This window comes from Artemia sp. Qi Xiang Cuo, chromosome 18 (assembly GCF_049724085.1).
Source record: "Artemia sp. Qi Xiang Cuo chromosome 18, ASM4972408v1, whole genome shotgun sequence".
In the NCBI taxonomy this organism is placed as follows: domain Eukaryota; kingdom Metazoa; phylum Arthropoda; class Branchiopoda; order Anostraca; family Artemiidae; genus Artemia; species Artemia sp. Qi Xiang Cuo.
The window spans coordinates 18,904,775-18,929,591 of record NC_142811.1 but is presented as its reverse complement, the minus strand read 5'-3'; the positions used below and the strand labels follow the sequence as shown (position 1 = coordinate 18,929,591).

At 35.9% G+C, this 24,817-nt stretch overlaps 1 protein-coding gene across 1 annotated transcript in view; it reads right to left on the bottom strand.

Annotated features, from left to right (window-relative positions):
• Hr39 (Nuclear hormone receptor FTZ-F1 beta) overlaps nt 1–24,817 on the bottom strand; it is a 127,502-nt gene that overhangs the window by 20,817 nt on the left and 81,868 nt on the right. Inside the window, exon 9 of the mRNA XM_089104604.1 lies at nt 23,669–23,871. Within this exon, the coding sequence (XP_088960730.1) occupies nt 23,669–23,871 (203 nt within the window). The remainder of the gene's footprint in view (nt 1–23,668; nt 23,872–24,817) is intronic.

The window sequence follows — 24,817 nt, the reverse complement described above, 5'->3', positions numbered from 1 at the left end:
TGGCCATCTATTCTGTTCCATAAATTTGTTCATTATAAAGATGGCAAGGCCTGAAGAAGACACATTACCAAATATCGTACTTTCTGGCGACCCATCAGCGCATCAGCATAGTGGCTAAAAATGACTTTGAAAGATGGGTACTTTGAAAGGCTGAGGAATAATTTGTTATACGTTTTCCAGAGAAATTGTCAAAGTTTCAGGTACTCATTTGACTGACTATATATCAAACAATAAGGTGCGCGAAAAAATTGGTTTCATTTTACTTTCTAGGACTACAGTGGAAGAGACATTAAGATGGCTAGGCCTGGCCATCTATTCTGTTCCATAAATTTGACATTATAAAGATGGCTAGGCCTGAAGAAAACACATTACCAAATATCGTACTTTCTGGCGACCCATCAGCACATCCGCATAGTGGCTAAAAATGACTTTGAAAGATGGGTACTTTGAAAGGCTGAGGAATAATTTGTTATACGTTTTCCAGAGAAATTGTCAAAGTTTCAGGTACTGATTTGACTGATTGTATATCAAACAATAAGGTGCGCGAAAAAATTGGTTTGATTTTACTTTCTAGGACTACAGTGGAAGAGACATTAAGATGGCTAGGCCTGGCCATCTATTCTGTTCCATAAATTTGACATTATAAAGATGGCTAGGCCTGAAGAAAACACATTACCAAATATCGCACTTTCTGGCGACCCATCAGCACATCAGCATAGTGGCTAAAAATGACTTTGAAAGATGGGTACTTTGAAAGGCTGAGGAATAATTTGTTATACGTTTTCCAGAGAAATTGTCAAAGTTTCAGGTACTGATTTGACTGATTGTATATCAAACAATAAGGTGCGCGAAAAAATTGGTTTGATTTTACTTTCTAGGACTACAGTGGAAGAGACATTAAGATGGCTAGGCCTGGCCATCTATTCTGTTCCATAAATTTGTTCATTATAAAGATGGCTAGGCCTGAAAAAAACACATTACCATTACCAATAAATGAAGAAAACACATTACCAATAAATTTCAAAAACTGAAATTTATTTGCTAGCTTTTTCACTTTGCTGTTTAATTTATGTTACGCAACGCAACACCATAGACGACGTGTAGCCGAAGTTTATTCGCACACAACCTCTGACAGAAACAAAACGAAAGCACTTTAAAGCACATAAGAAAGGAAGAAAAACAAAAAAGCAGTAATCACGAAACACCGGCTCCCCCAAAAGAGTCATTAAGAAGAATATGAAATGTCGAGAAGAGTATGTAGAAAAAGCAAGAATACGGAATTTGAATTTTGATTTTATTTCTTGCCTCATTCACTTCGTATTTGTTAGCTGAGATTCAGATTTATTCATCCCCGAAATATACTTGGGAAATTATATTTGATTAAATTATATCAAATTAATATATATTAATAATTATAATAAATATATCATATATATAAATAATATAAGTTAAATTATACATAAATTATAATAAATTAAACTATATTTGGGGAATTTGCTTTTTCTTTTTCCTCAAATGAAAAATTATAGAAAAACATGCGAAATTGGGAAAACATTTCCTTTTTCTAGCCAAGTTTAGATCATACCCGGGACGTATTTGCAGTAAATGTAGAGAAGACACAGAGGAGATGTAAAAAGTAGAATAGTAAAGGGGGGAGTATTTTTTTTTTGGGGGGGGGGAATTGAAAAAAAATTGAACGAACATTAAGAAAACTCCACCAATTACGATTGGAATACTACAAGTAACAGTGATGACCGTGTCAAAGATGACTTTGAAACATGGGTAGGCTAAAAAAAAATATTGAGAAGGCTAGAAAAATATGTGATAGTGATGACAGGTCATAGTGATGACAGTGTCAAAGATGACTTTGAAACATGGGTAGGCTAAAAAAAATATTGAGAAGGCTAGAAAAATATGTGATGGTGATGACAGGTCATAGTGATGACAGTGTCAAAGATGACTTTGAAACATGGGTAGGCTAAAAAAAAATTGAGAAGGCTAGAAAAATATGTGATAGTGATGACAGGTCATAGTGATGACAGTGTCAAAGATGAATTTGAAACATGGGTAGGCTAAAAAAATATTGAGAAGGCTAGAAAAATACGCGATAGTGATGACAGGTCATAGTGATGACAGTGTCAAAGATGACTTTGAAATAGGATTAGGCTAAAAAAAATATTGCGAAGGCTAGAAAAATATGTGAAACTGGGAAAATTTACCTACATTCAGGCAAGTTTCAATCTTACCTAGATCAGAGAAGCAGAGAAGACACATACAAAAGTATAATAGTAAAGGCCAATAAGACTTATTTTTATTTTTCGCAATTGAATTTATTTTTCGCAATTTAAAAAAAAAAACGAACATTAAGATAAGTCCACCAATTAAAATTCAAATACTGGAAGCCATAAAAATGATAGTGGTAAAAAATGACAGAAAGATGGGTACTTTGAAAGGCTGAAGAATAATTTGTTATACGCTTTCCAGAGAAATTGTCAAAGTTTCAGGTACTGATTTGACTGACTGTATATCAAACAATAAGGTGGGCGAAAAAATTGGTTTGATTTTACTTTCTAGGACTACAGTGGAAGAGACGTTAAGATGGCTAAGCCTGGCCATCTATTCTGTTCCATAAATTTGTTCATTATAAAGATGGCTAGGCCTGAAGAAGACACATTACCAAATATCGTACTTTCTGGCGACCCATCAGCACATCAGCATAGTGGCTAAAAATGACTTTGAAAGATGGGTACTTTGAAAAGCTGAGGAATAATTTGTTATACGTTTTCCGGAGAAATTGTCAAAGTTTCAGGTACTGATTTGACTGACTGTATATCAAACAATAAGGTGCGCGAAAAAATTGGTTTGATTTTACTTTCTAGGACTACAGTGGAAGAGACATTAAGATGGCTAGGCCTGGCCATCTATTTTGTTCCATAAATTTGTTCATTATAAAGATGGCTAGGCCTGAAGCAAACACATTACCAAATATCGTACTTTCTGGCGACCCATCAGCACATCAGCATAGTGGGTAAAAATGACTTTGAAAAATGGGTACTTTGAAAGGCTGAGGAATAATTTGTTATACGTTTTCCACAGAAATTGTCAAAGTTTCAGGTACTCATTTGACTGACTGTATATCAAACAATAAAGTGCGCGAAAAAATTGGTTTGATTTTACTTTCTAGGACTACAGTGGAAGAGACATTAAGATGGCTAGGCCTGGCCATCAATTTTGTTCCATAAATTTGTTCATTATAAAGATGGCTAGGCCTGAAGAAAACACATTACCAAATATCGTACTTTCTGGCGACCCATCAGCACATCAGCATAGTGGGTAAAAATGACTTTGAAAGATGGGTACATTGAAAGGCTGAGTAATAATTTGTTATACGTTTTCCAGAGAAATTGTCAAAGTTTCAGGTACACATTTGACTGACTGTATATCAAGCAATAAGGTGCGCGAAAAAATTGGTTTGATTTTAATTTCTAGGACTACAGTGGAAGAGACATTAAGATGGCTAGGCCTGGCCATCAATTTTGTTCCATAAATTTGTTCATTATAAAGATGGCTAGGCCTGAAGAAAACACATTACCAAATATCGTACTTTCTGGCGACCCATCAGCACATCAGCAGAGTGGCTAAAAATGACCTTGAAAGATGGGTACTTTGAAAGGCTGAGGAACAATTTGTTATACGCTTTCCAGAGAAATTGTCAAAGTTTCAGGTACTCATTTGACTGACTGTATATCAAACAATAAGGTGCGCGAAAAAATTGGTTTGATTTTACTTTCTAGGACTACAGTGGAAGAGACATTAAGATGGCTAGGCCTGGCCATCTATTCTGTTCCATAAATTTGTTCATTATAAAGATAGCTAGGCCTGAAGAAAACACATTACCAAATATCGTACTTTCTGGCGACCCATCAGCACATCATCATAGTGGCTAAAAATTAATCTGAAAAATGGGTACTTTGAAAGGCTGAGGAATAATTTGTTATATGTTTTCCAGAGAAATTGTCAAAGTTTCAGGTACTGATTTGACTGACTGTATATCAAACAATAAGGTGCGCGAAAAAATTGGTTTGATTTTACTTTCTAGGACTACAGCGGAAGAGACGTTAAGATGGCTAGGCCTGGCCATCTATTCTGTTCCATAAATTTGTTCATTATAAAGATTGCTAGGCCTGAAGAAAACACATTACCCAATATCGTACTTTCTGGCGACCCATCAGCATATCAGCATAGTGGCTAAAAATGACTTTGAAAGATGGGTACTTTGAAAAGCTGAGGAATAATTTGTTATACGTTTTCCAGAGAAATTGTCAAAGTTTTAGGTACTGATTTGACTGACTGTATATCAAACAATAAGGTGCGCGAAAAAATTGGTTTGATTTTACTTTCTAGGACTACAGCGCAAAAGACGTTAAGATGGCTAGGCCTGGCCATCTATTCTGTTCCATAAATTTGTACACTATAAAGATGGCTAGGCCTGAAGAATACACATTACCAAATATCGTACTTTCTGGCGACCCATCAGCATATCAGCATAGTGGCTAAAAATGACTTTGAAAGATGGGTACTTTGAAAGGCTGAGGAATAATTTTTTATACGTTTTCCAGAGAAATTGTCAAAGTTTTAGGTACTGATTTGACTGACTGTATATCAAACAATAAGGTGCGCGAAAAAATTGGTTTGATTTTACTTTCTAGGACTATAGTGGAAGAGACGTTAAGATGGCTAGGCCTGGCCATCTATTCTGTTCCATAAATTTGTTCATTATAAAGATGGCAAGGCCTGAAGAAGACACATTACCAAATATCGTACTTTCTGGCGACCCATCAGCGCATCAGCATAGTGGCTAAAAATGACTTTGAAAGATGGGTACTTTGAAAGGCTGAGGAATAAATAGTTATACGTTTTCCAGAGAAATTGTCAAAGTTTCAGGTACTCATTTGACTGACTATATATCAAACAATAAGGTGCGCGAAAAAATTGGTTTCATTTTACTTTCTAGGACTAAAGTGGAAGAGACATTAAGATGGCTAGGCCTGGCCATCTATTCTGTTCCATAAATTTGACATTATAAAGATGGCTAGGCCTGAAGAAAACACATTACCAAATATCATACTTTCTGGCGACCCATCAGCACATCAGCATAGTGGCTAAAAATGACTTTGAAAGATGGGTACTTTGAAAGGCTGAGGAATAATTTGTTATACGTTTTCCAGAGAAATTGTCAAAGTTTCAGGTACTGATTTGACTGATTGTATATCAAACAATAAGGTGCGCGAAAAAATTGGTTTGATTTTACTTTCTAGGACTACAGTGGAAGAGACATTAAGATGGCTAGGCCTGGCCATCTATTCTGTTCCATAAATTTGACATTATAAAGATGGCTAGGCCTGAAGAAAACACATTACCAAATATCGCACTTTCTGGCGACCCATCAGCACATCAGCATAGTGGCTAAAAATGACTTTGAAAGATGGGTACTTTGAAAGGCTGAGGAATAATTTGTTATACGTTTTCCAGAGAAATTGTCAAAGTTTCAGGTACTGATTTGACTGATTGTATATCAAACAATAAGGTGCGCGAAAAAATTGGTTTGATTTTACTTTCTAGGACTACAGTGGAAGAGACATTAAGATGGCTAGGCCTGGCCATCTATTCTGTTCCATAAATTTGTTCATTATAAAGATGGCTAGTCCTGAAAAAAACACATTACCATTACCAATAAATGAAGAAAACACATTACCAATAAATTTCAAAAACTGAAATTTATTTGCTAGCTTTTTCACTTTGCTGTTTAATTTATGTTACGCAACGCAACACCATAGACGACGTGTAGCCGAAGTTTATTGGCACACAACCTCTGACAGAAACAAAACGAAAGCACTTTAAAACACATAAGAAAGGAAGAAAAACAAACAAGCAGTAATCACGAAACACCGGCTCCCCCAAAAGAGTAATTAAGAAGAATATGAAATGTCGAGAAGAGTATGTAGAAAAAGGAAGAATACAGAATGTGAATTTTGATTTTATTTCTTGCCTCATTCACTTCGTATTTGTTAGCTGAGATTCAGATTTATTCATCCCCGAAATATACTTGGGAAATTATATTTGATTAAATTATATCAAATTAATATATATTAATAATTATAATAAATATATCATATATATAAATAATATAAGTTAAATTATACATAAATTATAATAAATTAAACTATATTTGGGGAATTTGCTTTTTCTTTTTCCTCAAATGAAAAATTATAGAAAAACATGCAAAATTGGGAAAACATTTCCTTTTTCTAGCCAAGTTTAGATCATACCCGGGACGTATTTGCAGTAAATGTAGAGAAGACACAAAGGAGATGTAAAAAGTAGAATAGTAAAGGGGCAGGGAGTATTTTTTTTTTGGGGGGGGGGGGAATTGAAAAAAAAATTGAACGAACATTAGACATAGACATAGGTTTATTAAGATCGAACAGCGTAGCCATGGATAATTTATGTCTTCTTTAAAACAATATGAGAATAAAAAAAAAAAAATACAAAGAACACTATAAAAACACTAACACGTGAATTCAAATAACACTAAGTCTTGTTGTATGCTTCAACGAAAAAGGGGACAAACGTGTTTTTGTAGCGGTTGGTCCTGCAGACAGGGGGTTGTAGCTTCGACTGGGATCTGGTTCTTTGGTTAACAGGAGCATCAGGTGGGAGGATCAGTCTGTGATGGGGCGAAGATAGCAGTGACTTGCCGAGGGACGTGATCAGTGATAATCGTCTGTCGCTGAGAGATTCAAGGTTCAGTTCTTGCAAGAGTTTGTTGTAGTCGTCACTTCTGTTACCAACGATTATGTTAACAGCTCGTTTCTGCAAAGATTCAAGGTCATAGCAAAGGTAGTGGATGCTCTGGACAAAAGGTCCCCAGACAGCGACGGCATATTCGAGTAGAGGTCTCACATACGTAATATAGGCATTTTTTAGGCTTTGAGTGTCGCAGCCAAACCTGCGCATCAGGACTAGGGTCTGAAGTGATGCATTGCCAGCCTTAATAACATTCTCCACGTGTTCGGTGAATGTGCAGTCCATCGATAATGTGACTCCGAGGATTTTTGCAGATTGAACAATAGGGAAAGGGACTTGCGGGAATTCCAGATCACGTTTTAAGGGGCAAAACCTGAGGATCATTGATTTATCTGCATTCAGTGTCAACTTGTAACGTTCACAGTCCTCAGAGAAGGATGCCAGAAGGTTCTCGCTGAACTGACGTTCGAGTACACCTTCTCTCACGAGGTATTTGATGACAAATAATAAATCGTCGACGAATTTAAGTCGCTCTTTGAAATTCTGAAGGAGGAAGTTGATGAGGGAGATAAATATGAAACCAGAAAGTCTTGTACCCTGAGGGGCTCCACAGGTAAGTTTAGACCAGTATGAGATCAAGTCACCTTCAAACAATGGAAATACACACTGCGTTCTGTCCTGAAGGAAGCTCATCACTAATGCAAGAGACCGCTTCTGTGCGCCCATTGCTCGCATATTTTTTGCTGCCGTAAGATGACAAATCAGGTCAAATGCCTTCCTGAAATCGGCGAGAGCTAGGTCGATGAAGGTACTGCCCTTGTCAAGCCACTTAAAGATAATGTCAACTAGGCGCACGAGGTATATCGAGGTATTGCAACCTCTGAGGCCGCCATACTGGTAACGGTCTATGTTTTCCCGCGTTTGCTTGAGCAATTCACGCAGGATGAATGACTCGGTGACTTTTGCAAAGGTAGATGTGATTGATATCGGTCGTAACTCGTTGCAAGAAAACATTAAGAAAACTCCACCAATTACGATTGGAATACTACAAGTAACAGTGATGACCGTGTCAAAGATGACTTTGAAACATGGGTAGGCTAAATAAAATATTGAGAAGGCTAGAAAAATATGTGATAGTGATGACAGGTCATAGTGATGACAGTGTCAAGATGACTTTGAAACATGGGTAGGCTAAAAAAATATTGAGAAGGCTAGAAAAATATGTGATGGTGATGACAGGTCATAGTGATGACAGTGTCAAAGATGACTTTGAAACATGGGTAGGCTAAAAAAAATATTGAGAAGGCTAGAAAAATATGTGATGGTGATGACAAGTCATAGTGATGACAGTGTCAAAGATGACTTTGAAAAATGGGTAGGCTAAAAAAATATTGAGAAGGCTAGAAAAATATGTGATAGTGATGACAGGTCATAGTGATGACAGTGTCAAAGATGAATTTGAAACATGGGTAGGCTAAAAAAATATTGAGAAGGCTAGAAAAATACGCGATAGTGATGACAGGTCATAGTGATGACAGTGTCAAAGATGACTTTGAAATAGGATTAGGCTAAACAAAAATATTGCGAAGGCTAGAAAAATATGTGAAACTGGGAAAATTTACCTACATTCAGGCAAGTTTCAATCTTACCTAGATCAGAGAAGCAGAGAAGACACAGAGAAAAGTAGAATAGTAAAGGCCAATAAGACTTATTTTTATTTTTCGCAATTGAATTTATTTTTCGCAATTGAAAAAAAAAAACGAACATTAAGATAAGTCCACCAATTAAAATTCAAATACTGGAAGCCATAAAAATGATAGTGGTAAAAAATGACAGAAAGATGGGTACTTTGAAAGGCTGAAGAATAATTTGTTATACGCTTTCCAGAGAAATTGTCAAAGTTTCAGGTACTGATTTGACTGACTGTATATCAAACAATAAGGTGGGCGAAAAAATTGGTTTGATTTTACTTTCTAGGACTACAGTGGAAGAGACGTTAAGATGGCTAAGCCTGGCCATCTATTCTGTTCCATAAATTTGTTCATTATAAAGATGGCTAGGCCTGAAGAAGACACATTACCAAATATCGTACTTTCTGGCGACCCATCAGCACATCAGCATAGTGGCTAAAAATGACTTTGAAAGATGGGTACTTTGAAAAGCTGAGGAATAATTTGTTATACGTTTTCCGGAGAAATTGTCAAAGTTTCAGGTACTGATTTGACTGACTGTATATCAAACAATAAGGTGCGCGAAAAAATTGGTTTGATTTTACTTTCTAGGACTACAGTGGAAGAGACATTAAGATGGCTAGGCCTGGCCATCAATTTTGTTCCATAAATTTGTTCATTATAAAGATGGCTAGGCCTGAAGCAAACACATTACCAAATATCGTACTTTCTGGCGACCCATCAGCACATCAGCATAGTGGGTAAAAATGACTTTGAAAAATGGGTACTTTGAAATGCTGAGGAATAATTTGTTATATGTTTTCCACAGAAATTGTCAAAGTTTCAGGTACTCATTTGACTGACTGTATATCAAACAATAAGGTGCGCGAAAAAATTGGTTTGATTTTACTTTCTAGGACTACAGTGGAAGAGACATTAAGATGGCTAGGCCTGGCCATCAATTTTGTTCCATAAATTTGTTCATTATAAAGATGGCTAGGCCTGAAGAAAACACATTACCAAATATCGTACTTTCTGGCGACCCATCAGCACATCAGCATAGTGGGTAAAAATGACTTTGAAAGATGGGTACATTGAAAGGCTGAGGAATAATTTGTTATATGTTTTCCAGAGAAATTGTCAAAGTTTCAGGTACTCATTTGACTGACTGTATATCAAGCAATAAGGTGCGCGAAAAAATTGGTTTGATTTTACTTTCTAGGACTACAGTGGAAGAGACATTAAGATGGCTAGGCCTGGCCATCTATTCTGGTCCATAAATTTGTTCATTATAAAGATGGATAGGCCTGAAGAAAACACATTACCAAATATCGTACTTTCTGGCGACACATCAGCACATCAGCATAGTGGGTAAAAATGACTTTGAAAGATGGGTACTTGGAAAGGCTGAGGAACAATTTGTTATACGCTTTCCAGAGAAATTGTCAAAGTTTCAGGTACTCATTTGACTGACTGTATATCAAACAATAAGGTGCGCGAAAAAATTGGTTTGATTTTACTTTATAGGACTACATTGGAAGAGACATTAAGATGGCTAGGCCTGGCCATCTATTCTGTTCCATAAATTTGTTCATTATAAAGATAGCTAGGCCTGAAGAAAACACATTACCAAATATCGTACTTTCTGGCGACCCATCAGCACATCAGCATAGTGGCTAAAAATTACTTTGAAAGATGGGTACTTTGAAAAGCTGAGGAATAATTTGTTATACGTTTTCCAGAGAAATTGTCAAAGTTTTAGGTACTGATTTGACTGACTGTATATCAAACAATAAGGTGCGCGAAAAAATTGGTTTGATTTTACTTTCTAGGACTACAGCGGAAGAGACGTTAAGATGGCTAGGCCTGGCCATCTATTCTGTTCCAGAAATTTGTTCATTATAAAGATGGCTAGGCCTGAAGAAAACACATTACCCAATATCGTACTTTCTGGCGACCCATCAGCATATCAGCATAGTGGCTAAAAATGACTTTGAAAGATGGGTACTTTGAAAAGCTGAGGAATAATTTGTTATACGTTTTCCAGAGAAATTGTCAAAGTTTTAGGTACTGATTTGACTGACTGTATATCAAACAATAAGGTGCGCGAAAAAATTGGTTTGATTTTACTTTCTAGGACTACAGCGCAAAAGACGTTAAGATGGCTAGGCCTGGCCATCTATTCTGTTCCATAAATTTGTACACTATAAAGATGGCTAGGCCTGAAGAAGACACATTACCAAATATCGTACTTTCTGGCGACCCATCAGCATATCAGCATAGTGGCTAAAAATGACTTTGAAAGATGGGTACTTTGAAAGGCTGAGGAATAATTTTTTATACGTTTTCCAGAGAAATTGTCAAAGTTTCAGGTACTGATTTGACTGACTGTATATCAAACAATAAGGTGCGCGAAAAAATTGGTTTGATTTTACTTTCTAGGACTATAGTGGAAGAGACGTTAAGATGGCTAGGCCTGGCCATCTATTCTGTTCCATAAATTTGTTCATTATAAAGATGGCAAGGCCTGAAGAAGACACATTACCAAATATCGTACTTTCTGGCGACCCATCAGCGCATCAGCATAGTGGCTAAAAATGACTTTGAAAGATGGGTACTTTGAAAGGCTGAGGAATAAATAGTTATACGTTTTCCAGAGAAATTGTCAAAGTTTCAGGTACTCATTTGACTGACTATATATCAAACAATAAGGTGCGCGAAAAAATTGGTTTCATTTTACTTTCTAGGACTAAAGTGGAAGAGACATTAAGATGGCTAGGCCTGGCCATCTATTCTGTTCCATAAATTTGACATTATAAAGATGGCTAGGCCTGAAGAAAACACATTACCAAATATCATACTTTCTGGCGACCCATCAGCACATCAGCATAGTGGCTAAAAATGACTTTGAAAGATGGGTACTTTGAAAGGCTGAGGAATAATTTGTTATACGTTTTCCAGAGAAATTGTCAAAGTTTCAGGTACTGATTTGACTGATTGTATATCAAACAATAAGGTGCGCGAAAAAATTGGTTTGATTTTACTTTCTAGGACTACAGTGGAAGAGACATTAAGATGGCTAGGCCTGGCCATCTATTCTGTTCCATAAATTTGACATTATAAAGATGGCTAGGCCTGAAGAAAACACATTACCAAATATCGCACTTTCTGGCGACCCATCAGCACATCAGCATAGTGGCTAAAAATGACTTTGAAAGATGGGTACTTTGAAAGGCTGAGGAATAATTTGTTATACGTTTTCCAGAGAAATTGTCAAAGTTTCAGGTACTGATTTGACTGATTGTATATCAAACAATAAGGTGCGCGAAAAAATTGGTTTGATTTTACTTTCTAGGACTACAGTGGAAGAGACATTAAGATGGCTAGGCCTGGCCATCTATTCTGTTCCATAAATTTGTTCATTATAAAGATGGCTAGGCCTGAAAAAAACACATTACCATTACCAATAAATGAAGAAAACACATTACCAATAAATTTCAAAAACTGAAATTTATTTGCTAGCTTTTTCACTTTGCTGTTTAATTTATGTTACGCAACGCAACACCATAGACGACGTGTAGCCGAAGTTTATTGGCACACAACCTCTGACAGAAACAAAACGAAAGCACTTTAAAACACATAAGAAAGGAAGAAAAACAAACAAGCAGTAATCACGAAACACCGGCTCCCCCAAAAGAGTAATTAAGAAGAATATGAAATGTCGAGAAGAGTATGTAGAAAAAGGAAGAATACAGAATGTGAATTTTGATTTTATTTCTTGCCTCATTCACTTCGTATTTGTTAGCTGAGATTCAGATTTATTCATCCCCGAAATATACTTGGGAAATTATATTTGATTAAATTATATCAAATTAATATATATTAATAATTATAATAAATATATCATATATATAAATAATATAAGTTAAATTATACATAAATTATAATAAATTAAACTATATTTGGGGAATTTGCTTTTTCTTTTTCCTCAAATGAAAAATTATAGAAAAACATGCAAAATTGGGAAAACATTTCCTTTTTCTAGCCAAGTTTAGATCATACCCGGGACGTATTTGCAGTAAATGTAGAGAAGACACAAAGGAGATGTAAAAAGTAGAATAGTAAAGGGGCAGGGAGTATTTTTTTTGGGGGGGGGGGGGGGAATTGAAAAAAAAATTGAACGAACATTAAGAAAACTCCACCAATTACGATTGGAATACTACAAGTAACAGTGATGACCGTGTCAAAGATGACTTTGAAACATGGGTAGGCTAAAAAAAATATTGAGAAGGCTAGAAAAATATGTGATAGTGATGACAGGTCATAGTGATGACAGTGTCAAGATGACTTTGAAACATGGGTAGGCTAAAAAAATATTGAGAAGGCTAGAAAAATATGTGATGGTGATGACAAGTCATAGTGATGACAGTGTCAAAGATGACTTTGAAACATGGGTAGGCTAAAAAAAAATTGAGAAGGCTAGAAAAATATGTGATAGTGATGACAGGTCATAGTGATGACAGTGTCAAAGATGACTTTGAAACATGGGTAGGCTAAAAAAAATATTGAGACTACTTGAAAAATATGTGATGGTGATGACAAGTCATAGTGATGACAGTGTCAAAGATGACTTTGAAACATGGGTAGGCTAAAAAAATATTGAGAAGGCTAGAAAAATATGTGATAGTGATGACAGGTCATAGTGATGACAGTGTCAAAGATGACTTTGAAACGTGGGTAGGCTAAAGAAAATATTGAGAAGGCTAGAAAAATATGTGATGGTGATGACAGGTCATAGTGATGACAGTGTCAAAGATGACTTTGAAACATGGGTAGGCTAAAAAAATATTGAGAAGGCTAGAAAAATATGTGATAGTGATGACAGGTCATAGTGATGACAGTGTCAAAGATGAATTTGAAACATGGGTAGGCTAAAAAAATATTGAGAAGGCTAGAAAAATACGGGATATTGATGACAGGTCATAGTGATGACAGTGTCAAAGATGACTTTGAAATAGGATTAGGCTAAAAAAAATATTGCGAAGGCTAGAAAAATATGTGAAACTGGGAAAATTTACCTACATTCAGGCAAGTTTCAATCTTACCTAGATCAGAGAAGCAGAGAAGACACAGAGAAAAGTAGAATAGTAAAGGCCAATAAGACTTATTTTTATTTTTCGCAATTGAATTTATTTTTTGCAATTGAAAAAAAAAACGAACATTAAGATAAGTCCACCAATTAAAATTCAAATACTGGAAGCCATAAAAATGATAGTGGTAAAAAATGACAGAAAGATGGGTACTTTGAAAGGCTGAAGAATAATTTGTTATACGCTTTCCAGAGAAATTGTCAAAGTTTCAGGTACTGATTTGACTGACTGTATATCAAACAATAAGGTGGGCGAAAAAATTGGTTTGATTTTACTTTCTAGGACTACAGTGGAAGAGACGTTAAGATGGCTAAGCCTGGCCATCTATTCTGTTCCATAAATTTGTTCATTATAAAGATGGCAAGGCCTGAAGAAGACACATTACCAAATATCGTACTTTCTGGCGACTCATCAGCACATCAGCATAGTGGCTAAAAATGACTTTGAAAGATGGGTACTTTGAAAAGCTGAGGAATAATTTGTTATACGTTTTCCAGAGATATTGTCAAAGTTTCAGGTACTGATTTGACTGACTGTATATCAAACAATAAGGTGCGCGAAAAAATTGGTTTGATTTTACTTTCTAGGACTACAGTGGAAGAGACATTAAGATGGCTAGGCCTGGCCATCTATTCTGTTCCATAAATTTGTTCATTATAAAGATGGCTAGGCCTGAAGCAAACACATTACCAAATATCGTACTTTCTGGCGACCCATCAGCACATCAGCATAGTGGGTAAAAATGACTTTGAAAGATGGGTACTTTGAAAGGCTGAGGAATAATTTGTTATATGTTTTCCGGAGAAATTGTCAAAGTTTCAGGTACTCATTTGACTGACTGTATATCAAACAATAAGGTGCGCGAAAAAATTGGTTTGATTTTACTTTCTAGGACTACAGTGGAAGAGACATTAAGATGGCTAGGCCTGGCCATCTATTCTGTTCCATAAATTTGTTCATTATAAAGATGGCTAGGCCTGAAGAAAACACATTAACAAATATCGTACTTTCTGGCGACCCATCAGCACATCAGCATAGTGGCTAAAAATGACTTTGAAAGATGGGTACTTGGAAAGGCTGAGGAATAATTTGTTATACGTTTTCCAGAGAAATTGTCAAAGTTTCAGGTACTCATTTGACTGACTGTATATCAAACAATAAGGTGCGCGAAAAAATTGGTTTGATTTTACTTTCTAGGACTACAGTGGAAGAGACATTAAGATGGCTAGGCCTGGCCATCTATTCTGTTCCATAAATTTGTTCATTATAAAGATGGTTAGGCCTGAAGAAAACACATTACCAAATATCGTACTTTCTGGCGACCCATAGGCACATCAGCATAGTGGCTAAAAATGACTTTGAAAGATGGGTACTTTGAAAGGCTGAGGAATAATTTGTTATACGTTTTCCAGAGAAATTGTCAAAGTTTCAGGTACTGATTTGACTGACTGTATATCAAACAATATGGTGCGCGAAAAAATTGGTTTGATTTTACTTTCTAGGACTACAGTGGAAGAGACATTAAGATGGCTAGGCCTGGCCATCAATTTTGTTCCATAAATTTGTTCATTATAAAGATGGCTAGGCCTGAAGAAAACACATTACCAAATATCGTACTTTCTGGCGACCCATCAGCACATCAGCATAGTGGCTAAAAATGACTTTGAAAGATGGGTACTTTGAAAGGCTGAGGAATAATTTGTTATACGTTGTCCAGAGAAATTGTCAAAGTTTCAGGTACTCATTTGACTGACTGTATATCAAACAATAAGGTGCGCGAAAAAATTGGTTTGATTTTACTTTCTAGTACTACAGTGGAAGAGACATTAAGATGGCTAGGCCTGGCCATCTATTCTGTTCCATAAATTTGTTCATTATAAAGATAGCTAGGCCTGAAGAAAACACATTACCAAATATCGTACTTTCTGGCGACCCATCAGCACATCAGCATAGTGGCTAAAAATTAATCTGAAAAATGGGTACTTTGAAAGGCTGAGGAATAATTTGTTATATGTTTTCCACAGAAATTGTCAAAGTTTCAGGTACTCATTTGACTGACTGTATATCAAACAATAAGGTGCGCGAAAAAATTGGTTTGATTTTACTTTCTAGGACTACAGCGGAAGAGACGTTAAGATGGCTAGGCCTGGCCATCTATTCTGTTCCATAAATTTGTTCATTATAAAGATCGCTAGGCCTGAAGAAAACACATTACCCAATATCGTACTTTCTGGCGACCCATCAGCATATCAGCATAGTGGCTAAAAATGACTTTGAAAGATGGGTATTTTGAAAAGCTGAGGAATAATTTGTTATACGTTTTCCAGAGAAATTGTCAAAGTTTTAGGTACTGATTTGACTGACTGTATATCAAACAATAAGGTGCGCGAAAAAATTGGTTTGATTTTACTTTCTAGGACTACAGCGCAAAAGACGTTAAGATGGCTAGGCCTGGCCATCTATTCTGGTCCATAAATTTGTACACTATAAAGATGGCTAGGCCTGAAGAAGACACATTACCAAATATCGTACTTTCTGGCGACCCATCAGCATATCAGCATAGTGGCTAAAAATGACTTTGAAAGATGGGTACTTTGAAAGGCTGAGGAATAATTTTTTATACGTTTTCCAGAGAAATTGTCAAAGTTTCAGGTACTGATTTGACTGACTGTATATCAAACAATAAGGTGCGCGAAAATATTGGTTTGATTTTACTTTCTAGGACTATAGTGGAAGAGACGTTAAGATGGCTAGGCCTGGCCATCTATTCTGTTCCATAAATTTGTTCATTATAAAGATGGCAAGGCCTGAAGAAGACACATTACCAAATATCGTACTTTCTGGCGACCCATCAGCGCATCAGCATAGTGGCTAAAAATGACTTTGAAAGATGGGTACTTTGAAAGGCTGAGGAATAAATAGTTATACGTTTTCCAGAGAAATTGTCAAAGTTTCAGGTACTCATTTGACTGACTATATATCAAACAATAAGGTGCGCGAAAAAATTGGTTTCATTTTACTTTCTAGGACTACAGTGGAAGAGACATTAAGATGGCTAGGCCTGGCCATCTATTCTGTTCCATAAATTTGACATTATAAAGATGGCTAGGCCTGAAGAAGACACATTACCAAATATCATACTTTCTGGCGACCCATCAGCACATCAGCATAGTGGGTAAAAATGACTTTGAAAGATGGGTACTTGGAAAGGCTGAGGAATAATTTGTTATACGTTTTCCAGAGAAATTGTCAAAGTTTCAGGTACTGATTTGACTGATTGTATATCAAACAATAAGGTGCGCGAAAAAATTGGTTTGATTTTACTTTCTAGGACTACAGTGGAAGAGACATTAAGATGGCTAGGCCTGGCCATCTATTCTGTTCCATAAATTTGACATTATAAAGATGGCTAGGCCTGAAGAAAACACATTACCAAATATCGCACTTTCTGGCGACCCATCAGCACATCAGCATAGTGGCTAAAAATGACTTTGAAAGATGGGTACTTTGAAAGGCTGAGGAATAATTTGTTATACGTTTTCCAGAGAAATTGTCAAAGTTTCAGGTACTGATTTGACTGATTGTATATCAAACAATAAGGTGCGCGAAAAAATTGGTTTGATTTTACTTTCTAGGACTACAGTGGAAGAGACATTAAGATGGCTATGCCTGGCCATCTATTCTGTTCCATAAATTTGTTCATTATAAAGATGGCTAGGCCTGAAAAAAACACATTACCATTACCAATAAATGAAGAAAACACATTACCAATAAATTTCAAAAACTGAAATTTATTTGCTAGCTTTTTCACTTTGCTGTTTAATTTATGTTACGCAACGCAACACCATAGACGACGTGTAGCCGAAGTTTATTGGCACACAACCTCTGACAGAAACAAAACGAAAGCACTTTAAAACACATAAGAAAGGAAGAAAAACAAACAAGCAGTAATCACGAAACACCGGCTCCCCCAAAAGAGTAATTAAGAAGAATATGAAATGTCGAGAAGAGTATGTAGAAAAAGGAAGAATACAGAATGTGAATTTTGATTTTATTTCTTGCCTCATTCACTTCGTATTTGTTAGCTGAGATTCAGATTTATTCATCCCCGAAATATACTTGGGAAATTATATTTGATTAAATTATATCAAATTAATATATATTAATAATTATAATAAATATATCATATATATAAATAATATAAGTTAAATTATACATAAATTATAATAAATTAAACTATATTTGGGGAATTTGCTTTTTCTTTTTCCTCAAATGAAAAATTATAGAAAAACATGCAAAATTGGGAAAACATTTCCTTTTTCTAGCCAAGTTTAGATCATACCCGGGACGTATTTGCAGTAAATGTAGAGAAGACACAAAGGAGATGTAAAAAGTAGAATAGTAAAGGGGCAGGGAGTATTTTTTTTTGGGGGGGGGGGGGAATTGAAAAAAAAATTGAACGAACATTAAGAAAACTCCACCAATTACGATTGGAATACTACAAGTAACAGTGATGACCGTGTCAAAGATGACTTTGAAACATGGGTAGGCTAAATAAAATATTGAGAAGGCTAGAAAAATATGTGATAGTGATGACAGGTCATAGTGATGACAGTGTCAAGATGACTTTGAAACATGGGTAAGCTAAAAAAATATTGAGAAGGCTAGAAAAATATGTGATGGTTATGACAATTCATAGTGATGACAGTGTCAAAGATGACTTTGAAACATGGGTAGGATAAAAAAAAATTGAGAAGTCTAGAAAAATATGTGATAGTGATGACAGGTCATAGTGATGACAGTGTCAAATATTACTTTGAAAAATGGGTAGGCAAAAAAAAATATTGAGAATACTTGAAAAATATGTGATGGTGATGACAAGTCATAGTGATGACAGTGTCAAAGATGACTTTGAAACATGGGTAGGATAAAAAAATATTGAGAAGGCTAGAAAAATATGTGATAGTGATGACAGGTCATAGTGATGACAGTGTCAAAGATGACTTTGAAACATGGGTAGGCTAAAAAAAATATTGAGAAGTCTAGAAAAATATGTGATGGTGATGACAGGTCATAGTGATGACAGTGTCAAAGATGACTTTGAAACATGGGTAGGCTAAAAAAATATTGAGAAGGCTAGAAAAATATGTGATAGTGATGACAGGTCATAGTGATGACAGTGTCAAAGATGAATTTGAAACATGGGTAGGCTAAAAAAATATTGAGAAGGCTAGAAAAATACGGGATATTGATGACAGGTCATAGTGATGACAGTGTCAAAGATGACTTTGAAATAGGATTAGGCTAAAAAAAATATTGCGAAGGCTAGAAAAATATGTGAAACTGGGAAAATTTACCTACATTCAGGCAAGTTTCAATCTTACCTAGATCAGAGAAGCAGAGAAGACACAGAGAAAAGTAGAATAGTAAAGGCCAATAAGACTTATTTTTATTTTTCGCAATTGAATTTATTTTTCGCAATTGAAAAAAAAAACGAACATTAAGATAAGTCCACCAATTAAAATTCAAATACTGGAAGCCATAAAAATGATAGTGGTAAAAAATGACAGAAAGATGGGTACTTTGAAAGGCTGAAGAATAATTTGTTATACGCTTTCCAGAGAAATTGTCAAAGTTTCAGGTACTGATTTGACTGACTGTATATCAAACAATAAGGTGGGCGAAAAAATTGGTTTGATTTTACTTTCTAGGACTACAGTGGAAGAGACGTTAAGATGGCTAAGCCTGGCCATCTATTCTGTTCCATAAATTTGTTCATTATAAAGATGGCAAGGCCTGAAGAAGACACATTACCAAATATCGTACTTTCTGGCGACTCATCAGCACATCAGCATAGTGGCTAAAAATGACTTTGAAAGATGGGTACTTTGAAAAGCTGAGGAATAATTTGTTATACGTTTTCCAGAGAAATTGTCAAAGTTTCAGGTACTGATTTGACTGACTGTATATCAAACAATAAGGTGCGCGAAAAAATTGGTGTGATTTTACTTTCTAGGACTACAGTGGAAGAGACATTAAGATGGCTAGGCCTGGCCATCTATTCTGTTCCATAAATTTGTTCATTATAAAGATGGCTAGGCCTGAAGAAAACACATTACCAAATATCGTACTTTCTGGCGACCCATCAGCACATCAGCATAGTGGGTAAAAATGACTTTGAAAGATGGGTACTTTGAAAGGCTGAGGAATAATTTGTTATACGTTTTCCAGAGAAATTGTCAAAGTTTCAGGTACTCATTTGACTGACTGTATATCAAACAATAAGGTGCGCGAAAAAATTGGTTTGATTTTACTTTCTAGGACTACAGTGGAAGAGACATTAAGATGGCTAGGCCTGGCCATCTATTCTGTTCCATAAATTTGTTCATTATAAAGATGGCTAGGCCTGAAGCAAACACATTACCAAATATCGTACTTTCTGGCGACCCATAGGCACATCAGCATAGTGGCTAAAAATGACTTTGAAAGATGGGTACTTGGAAAGGCTGAGGAATAATTTGTTATACGTTTTCCAGAGAAATTGTCAAAGTTTCAGGTACTCATTTGACTGACTGTATATCAAACAATAAGGTGCGCGAAAAAATTGGTTTGATTTTACTTTCTAGGACTACAGTGGAAGAGACATTAAGATGGCTAGGCCTGGCCATCTATTCTGTTCCATAAATTTGTTCATTATAAAGATGGATAGGCCTGAAGAAAACACATTACCAAATATCGTACTTTCTGGCGACCCATAGGCACATCAGCATAGTGGCTAAAAATGACTTTGAAAGATGGGTACTTTGAAAGGCTGAGGAATAATTTGTTATACGTTTTCCAGAGAAATTGTCAAAGTTTCAGGTACTCATTTGACTGACTGTATATCAAACAATAAGGTGCGCGAAAAAATTGGTTTGATTTTACTTTCTAGGACTACAGTGGAAGAGACATTAAGATGGCTAGGCCTGGCCATCAATTTTGTTCCATAAATTTGTTCATTATAAAGATGGCTAGGCCTGAAGAAAACACATTACCAAATATCGTACTTTCTGGCGACCCATCAGCACATCAGCATAGTGGCTAAAAATGACTTTGACAGATGGGTACATTGAAAGGCTGAGGAAAAATTTGTTATACGTTTTCCAGAGAAATTGTCAAAGTTTCAGGTACTGATTTGACTGACTGTATATCAAACAATAAGGTGCGCGAAAAAATTGGTTTGATTTTACTTTCTAGGACTACAGTGGAAGAGACATTAAGATGGCTAGGCCTGGCCATCAATTTTGTTCCATAAATTTGTTCATTATAAAGATGGCTAGGCCTGAAGAAGACACATTACCAAATATCGTACTTTCTGGCGACCCATCAGCATATCAGCATAGTGGCTAAAAATGACTTTGAAAGATGGGTACTTTGAAAGGCTGAGGAATAATTTTTTATACGTTTTCCAGAGAAATTGTCAAAGTTTCAGGTACTGATTTGACTGACTGTATATCAAACAATAAGGTGCGCGAAAAAATTGGTTTGATTTTACTTTCTAGGACTACAGTGGAAGAGACATTAAGATGGCTAGGCCTGGCCATCAATTTTGTTCCATAAATTTGTTCATTATAAAGATGGCTAGGCCTGAAGAAAACACATTACCAAATATCGTACTTTCTGGCGACCCATCAGCACATCAGCATAGTGGCTAAAAATGACTTTGAAAGATGGGTACTTGGAAAGGCTGAGGAATAATTTGTTATACGTTTTCCAGAGAAATTGTCAAAGTTTCAGGTACTCATTTGACTGACTGTATATCAAACAATAAGGTGCGCGAAAAAATTGGTTTGATTTTACTTTCTAGGACTACAGTGGAAGAGACATTAAGATGGCTAGGCCTGGCCATCTATTCTGTTCCATAAATTTGTTCATTATAAAGATGGTTAGGCCTGAAGAAAACACATTACCAAATATCGTACTTTCTGGCGACCCATAGGCACATCAGCATAGTGGCTAAAAATGACTTTGAAAGATGGGTACATTGAAAGGCTGAGGAATAATTTGTTATACGTTTTCCAGAGAAATTGTCAAAGTTTCAGGTACTCATTTGACTGACTGTATATCAAACAATAAGGTGCGCGAAAAAATTGGTTTGATTTTACTTTCTAGGACTACAGTGGAAGAGACATTAAGATGGCTAGGCCTGGCCATCAATTTTGTTCCATAAATTTGTTCATTATAAAGATGGCTAGGCCTGAAGAAAACACATTATCAAATATCGTACTTTCTGGCGACCCATCAGCACATCAGCATAGTGGCTAAAAATGACTTTGAAAGATGGGTACTTTGAAAGGCTGAGGAATAATTTGTTATAAGCTTTCCAGAGAAATTGTCAAAGTTTCAGGTACTGATTTGACTGACTGTATATCAAGCAATAAGGTGCGCGAAAAAATTGGTTTGATTTTACTTTCTAGGACTACAGTGGAAGAGACATTAAGATGGCTAGGCCTGGCCATCTATTCTGTTCCATAAATTTGTTCATTATAAAGATGGCTAGGCCTGAAGAAAACATATTATCAAATATCGTACTTTCTGGCGACCCATCAGCACATCAGCATAGTGGCTAAAAATGACTTTGAAAGATGGGTACTTTGAAAGGCTGAGGAATAATTTGTTATAAGCTTTCCAGAGAAATTGTCAAAGTTTCAGGTACTGATTTGACTGACTGTATATCAAAAATAAGGTGCGCGAAAAAATTGGTTTGATTTTAATTACTAGGACTACAGTGGAAGAGACATTAAGATGGCTAGGCCTGGCCATATATTCTGTTCCATAAATTTGTTCATTATAAAGATGGCTAGGCCTGAAGAAAACACATTACCAAATATCGTACTTTCTGGCGACCCATCAGCACAAAACGAAAGATAGGTAGTCCCTGAAAGGGGGAGGAAGGAGAAGTTAAAAGAAAGTATAAAAGGAAATAGAAACTCCGTGGGAGGGGGATAAAAGGTGAAGCTTTGAATAGATTCGGGTGAAAGAGATGGCAGAGCTTTGTTGGCCTCAAGTGGTTTAGTGCTTCGTTTTGTACGAAGGAAAAGTATTTACGTAAATAAAATTAAAATAATAGTTTAGAAAAATATTTAAAAATAATAGTTTTTTATTGACTTTACTTTTTACATTTTTCCAGGTATGATCTTCAAGTGTAGCAGATTTAGTTTAGTTACAAATCAAATTCAGGCAATCAAGCTTTAACTGGGAGAACTTTCAAAGCGTATGTATTAAAAGAAAGCAATTTTGCATTAACCTTTTATACTGGGTGCAATTTTGCACCCATGTGGGTGCAAAATTATCTATAAGTATATCAACATACTGAATACGTATATGTTATTAGGCTTCATTTGAGCCTATTCACAATGATATTTTAACAAGATCAACATTTAGCTAGCGCTAATTTTTAGCCAATTAGATTTTTCATAGAATTTTCTCATTTGCTAAAAAACTCTTTGAAAAATCTGATTGGCTAAAAATTAGCGATAGCTTAATACCGGTATTAGTAAAACCTCATTGTGATTGAGCCTTTAATGGTTTTGCAGGGACTTTGTAAAAACTGATAAGCGGCTTGTAAAAGTAGATGGTAGCACTTCCAGACCCATGAGAAAACGCTCATTTTTTGCATCTATTACTTTTGCTATTTATTATTCACAGAAAATAATTTAGCGATGGGGCTCACGAACCATCACAAAAATTAAGTATTTTTAGCTTTTAGTCTAACTTCAATTTGAAATTGACTCATGCTAGCTGCCAGCTTGAGCTCTTTTTAGTGTAAAACTGATGTTTTTTTCTATTCAGAGTAGGGCAGGCACGTCAATTTTTAAAAACACATTTTTTTGGTATTTTCACTGAAAATCAACTGAAAAAAATCGTTAAAAAATCAAATTGCCCCCTCTCCCTAAATTTTGGAACTTTAACGGTTTTTTGACCGGTAATTTTGTCGTTCCGTCGAAATAAAAAATGTTTACCTATGCTTGCTTTACATTCAGAAAAAAGAAAAAAAGATACCAGCAATAATGGTGGAATTGTCGCTTTAATTTCCGTTTGCTTCCAGGCAGGATCTTCTGGCAATAAACCAGACAAGTAGCCCATAGTCTGAAGTGAGTCTGTCCACTGAACACTAGATCCGGACACAGATTGTACGCTAGGAGTTACGTTATAATGACACTGATATGTGCTTCGGCCACCTCGTGTTCTATCTTCCCGAATGGCTGAAACAGAACAGGGTTGTCGTAAAAAGAAAAGTTGTCGTAAATGATGTACCTCATATGTACCCAATTCTGGGATAATCACAGAAAGCTATTTGCTAAGTTGTTTTAAAAGGAAGATTCAGTTGAGTAATTTTGATTAAGAATATCTAACTGTGAAGGAGCATATATTGCCCTGCTGACCCTCCCTCTGAGAAAACTCCTCCTTCCCTCTGCTAAGAAACTTCTTTTGGCAATTAGCATAGAAGTGTAAAAAGCGAGAGACAGTATTTGGGCGTGACATTAATGACATTAGTATGTCATTTATTTTATTATTCTTTTCAACTTTGGTAAACCTAACCACGGTTCCGGGCATGGCGGCTAGGAGATACCGTGGTAGAAAAATAAGCAGAATATACCCAAAAAGAGTTAGCTAAATAAGAAAAAGAATTGGATAAGAGAGACAGAGAAAATAAAGAGATAGAGGAGGGAGAACAAAGGGAAGCAGAGGGCGGATATAGAAAGGGAGAGAATAAAAGAGAAACATCTTCCTTAATCAACATTGTACAAGAAGGTTCTCAAGTGAATCTCAAAAATAACTTTCCGGTTGATCTGCCAAAGGCTTTTTTGGTTAACGTAGAATATGGTTAAAGAAAAACTTTAAAATTCCAGGTAACAAAATTTTATTGGTGACCCAGCAAACATACAAAAAACAAAGTAAACATACAAACATACTTCTTTATAGAAATACATTAACTTTACAGATGACTTTTCCTCCTGTTGAATGTCAGGGAGTGGAGATTCAGGCACGGAAATTTGGTTTATTCTCTTCTCGTATATCTGATTCAACTTTAGCACTTTGCGATGTTGGAATTGATACACATGAGCAGCAACAGGTATTTCACTACTGATTGGCTCTCCTTCGTTGAGTGGCTTTACTGATTGGCTCTCCTTCGTTGAGTGGTTACTT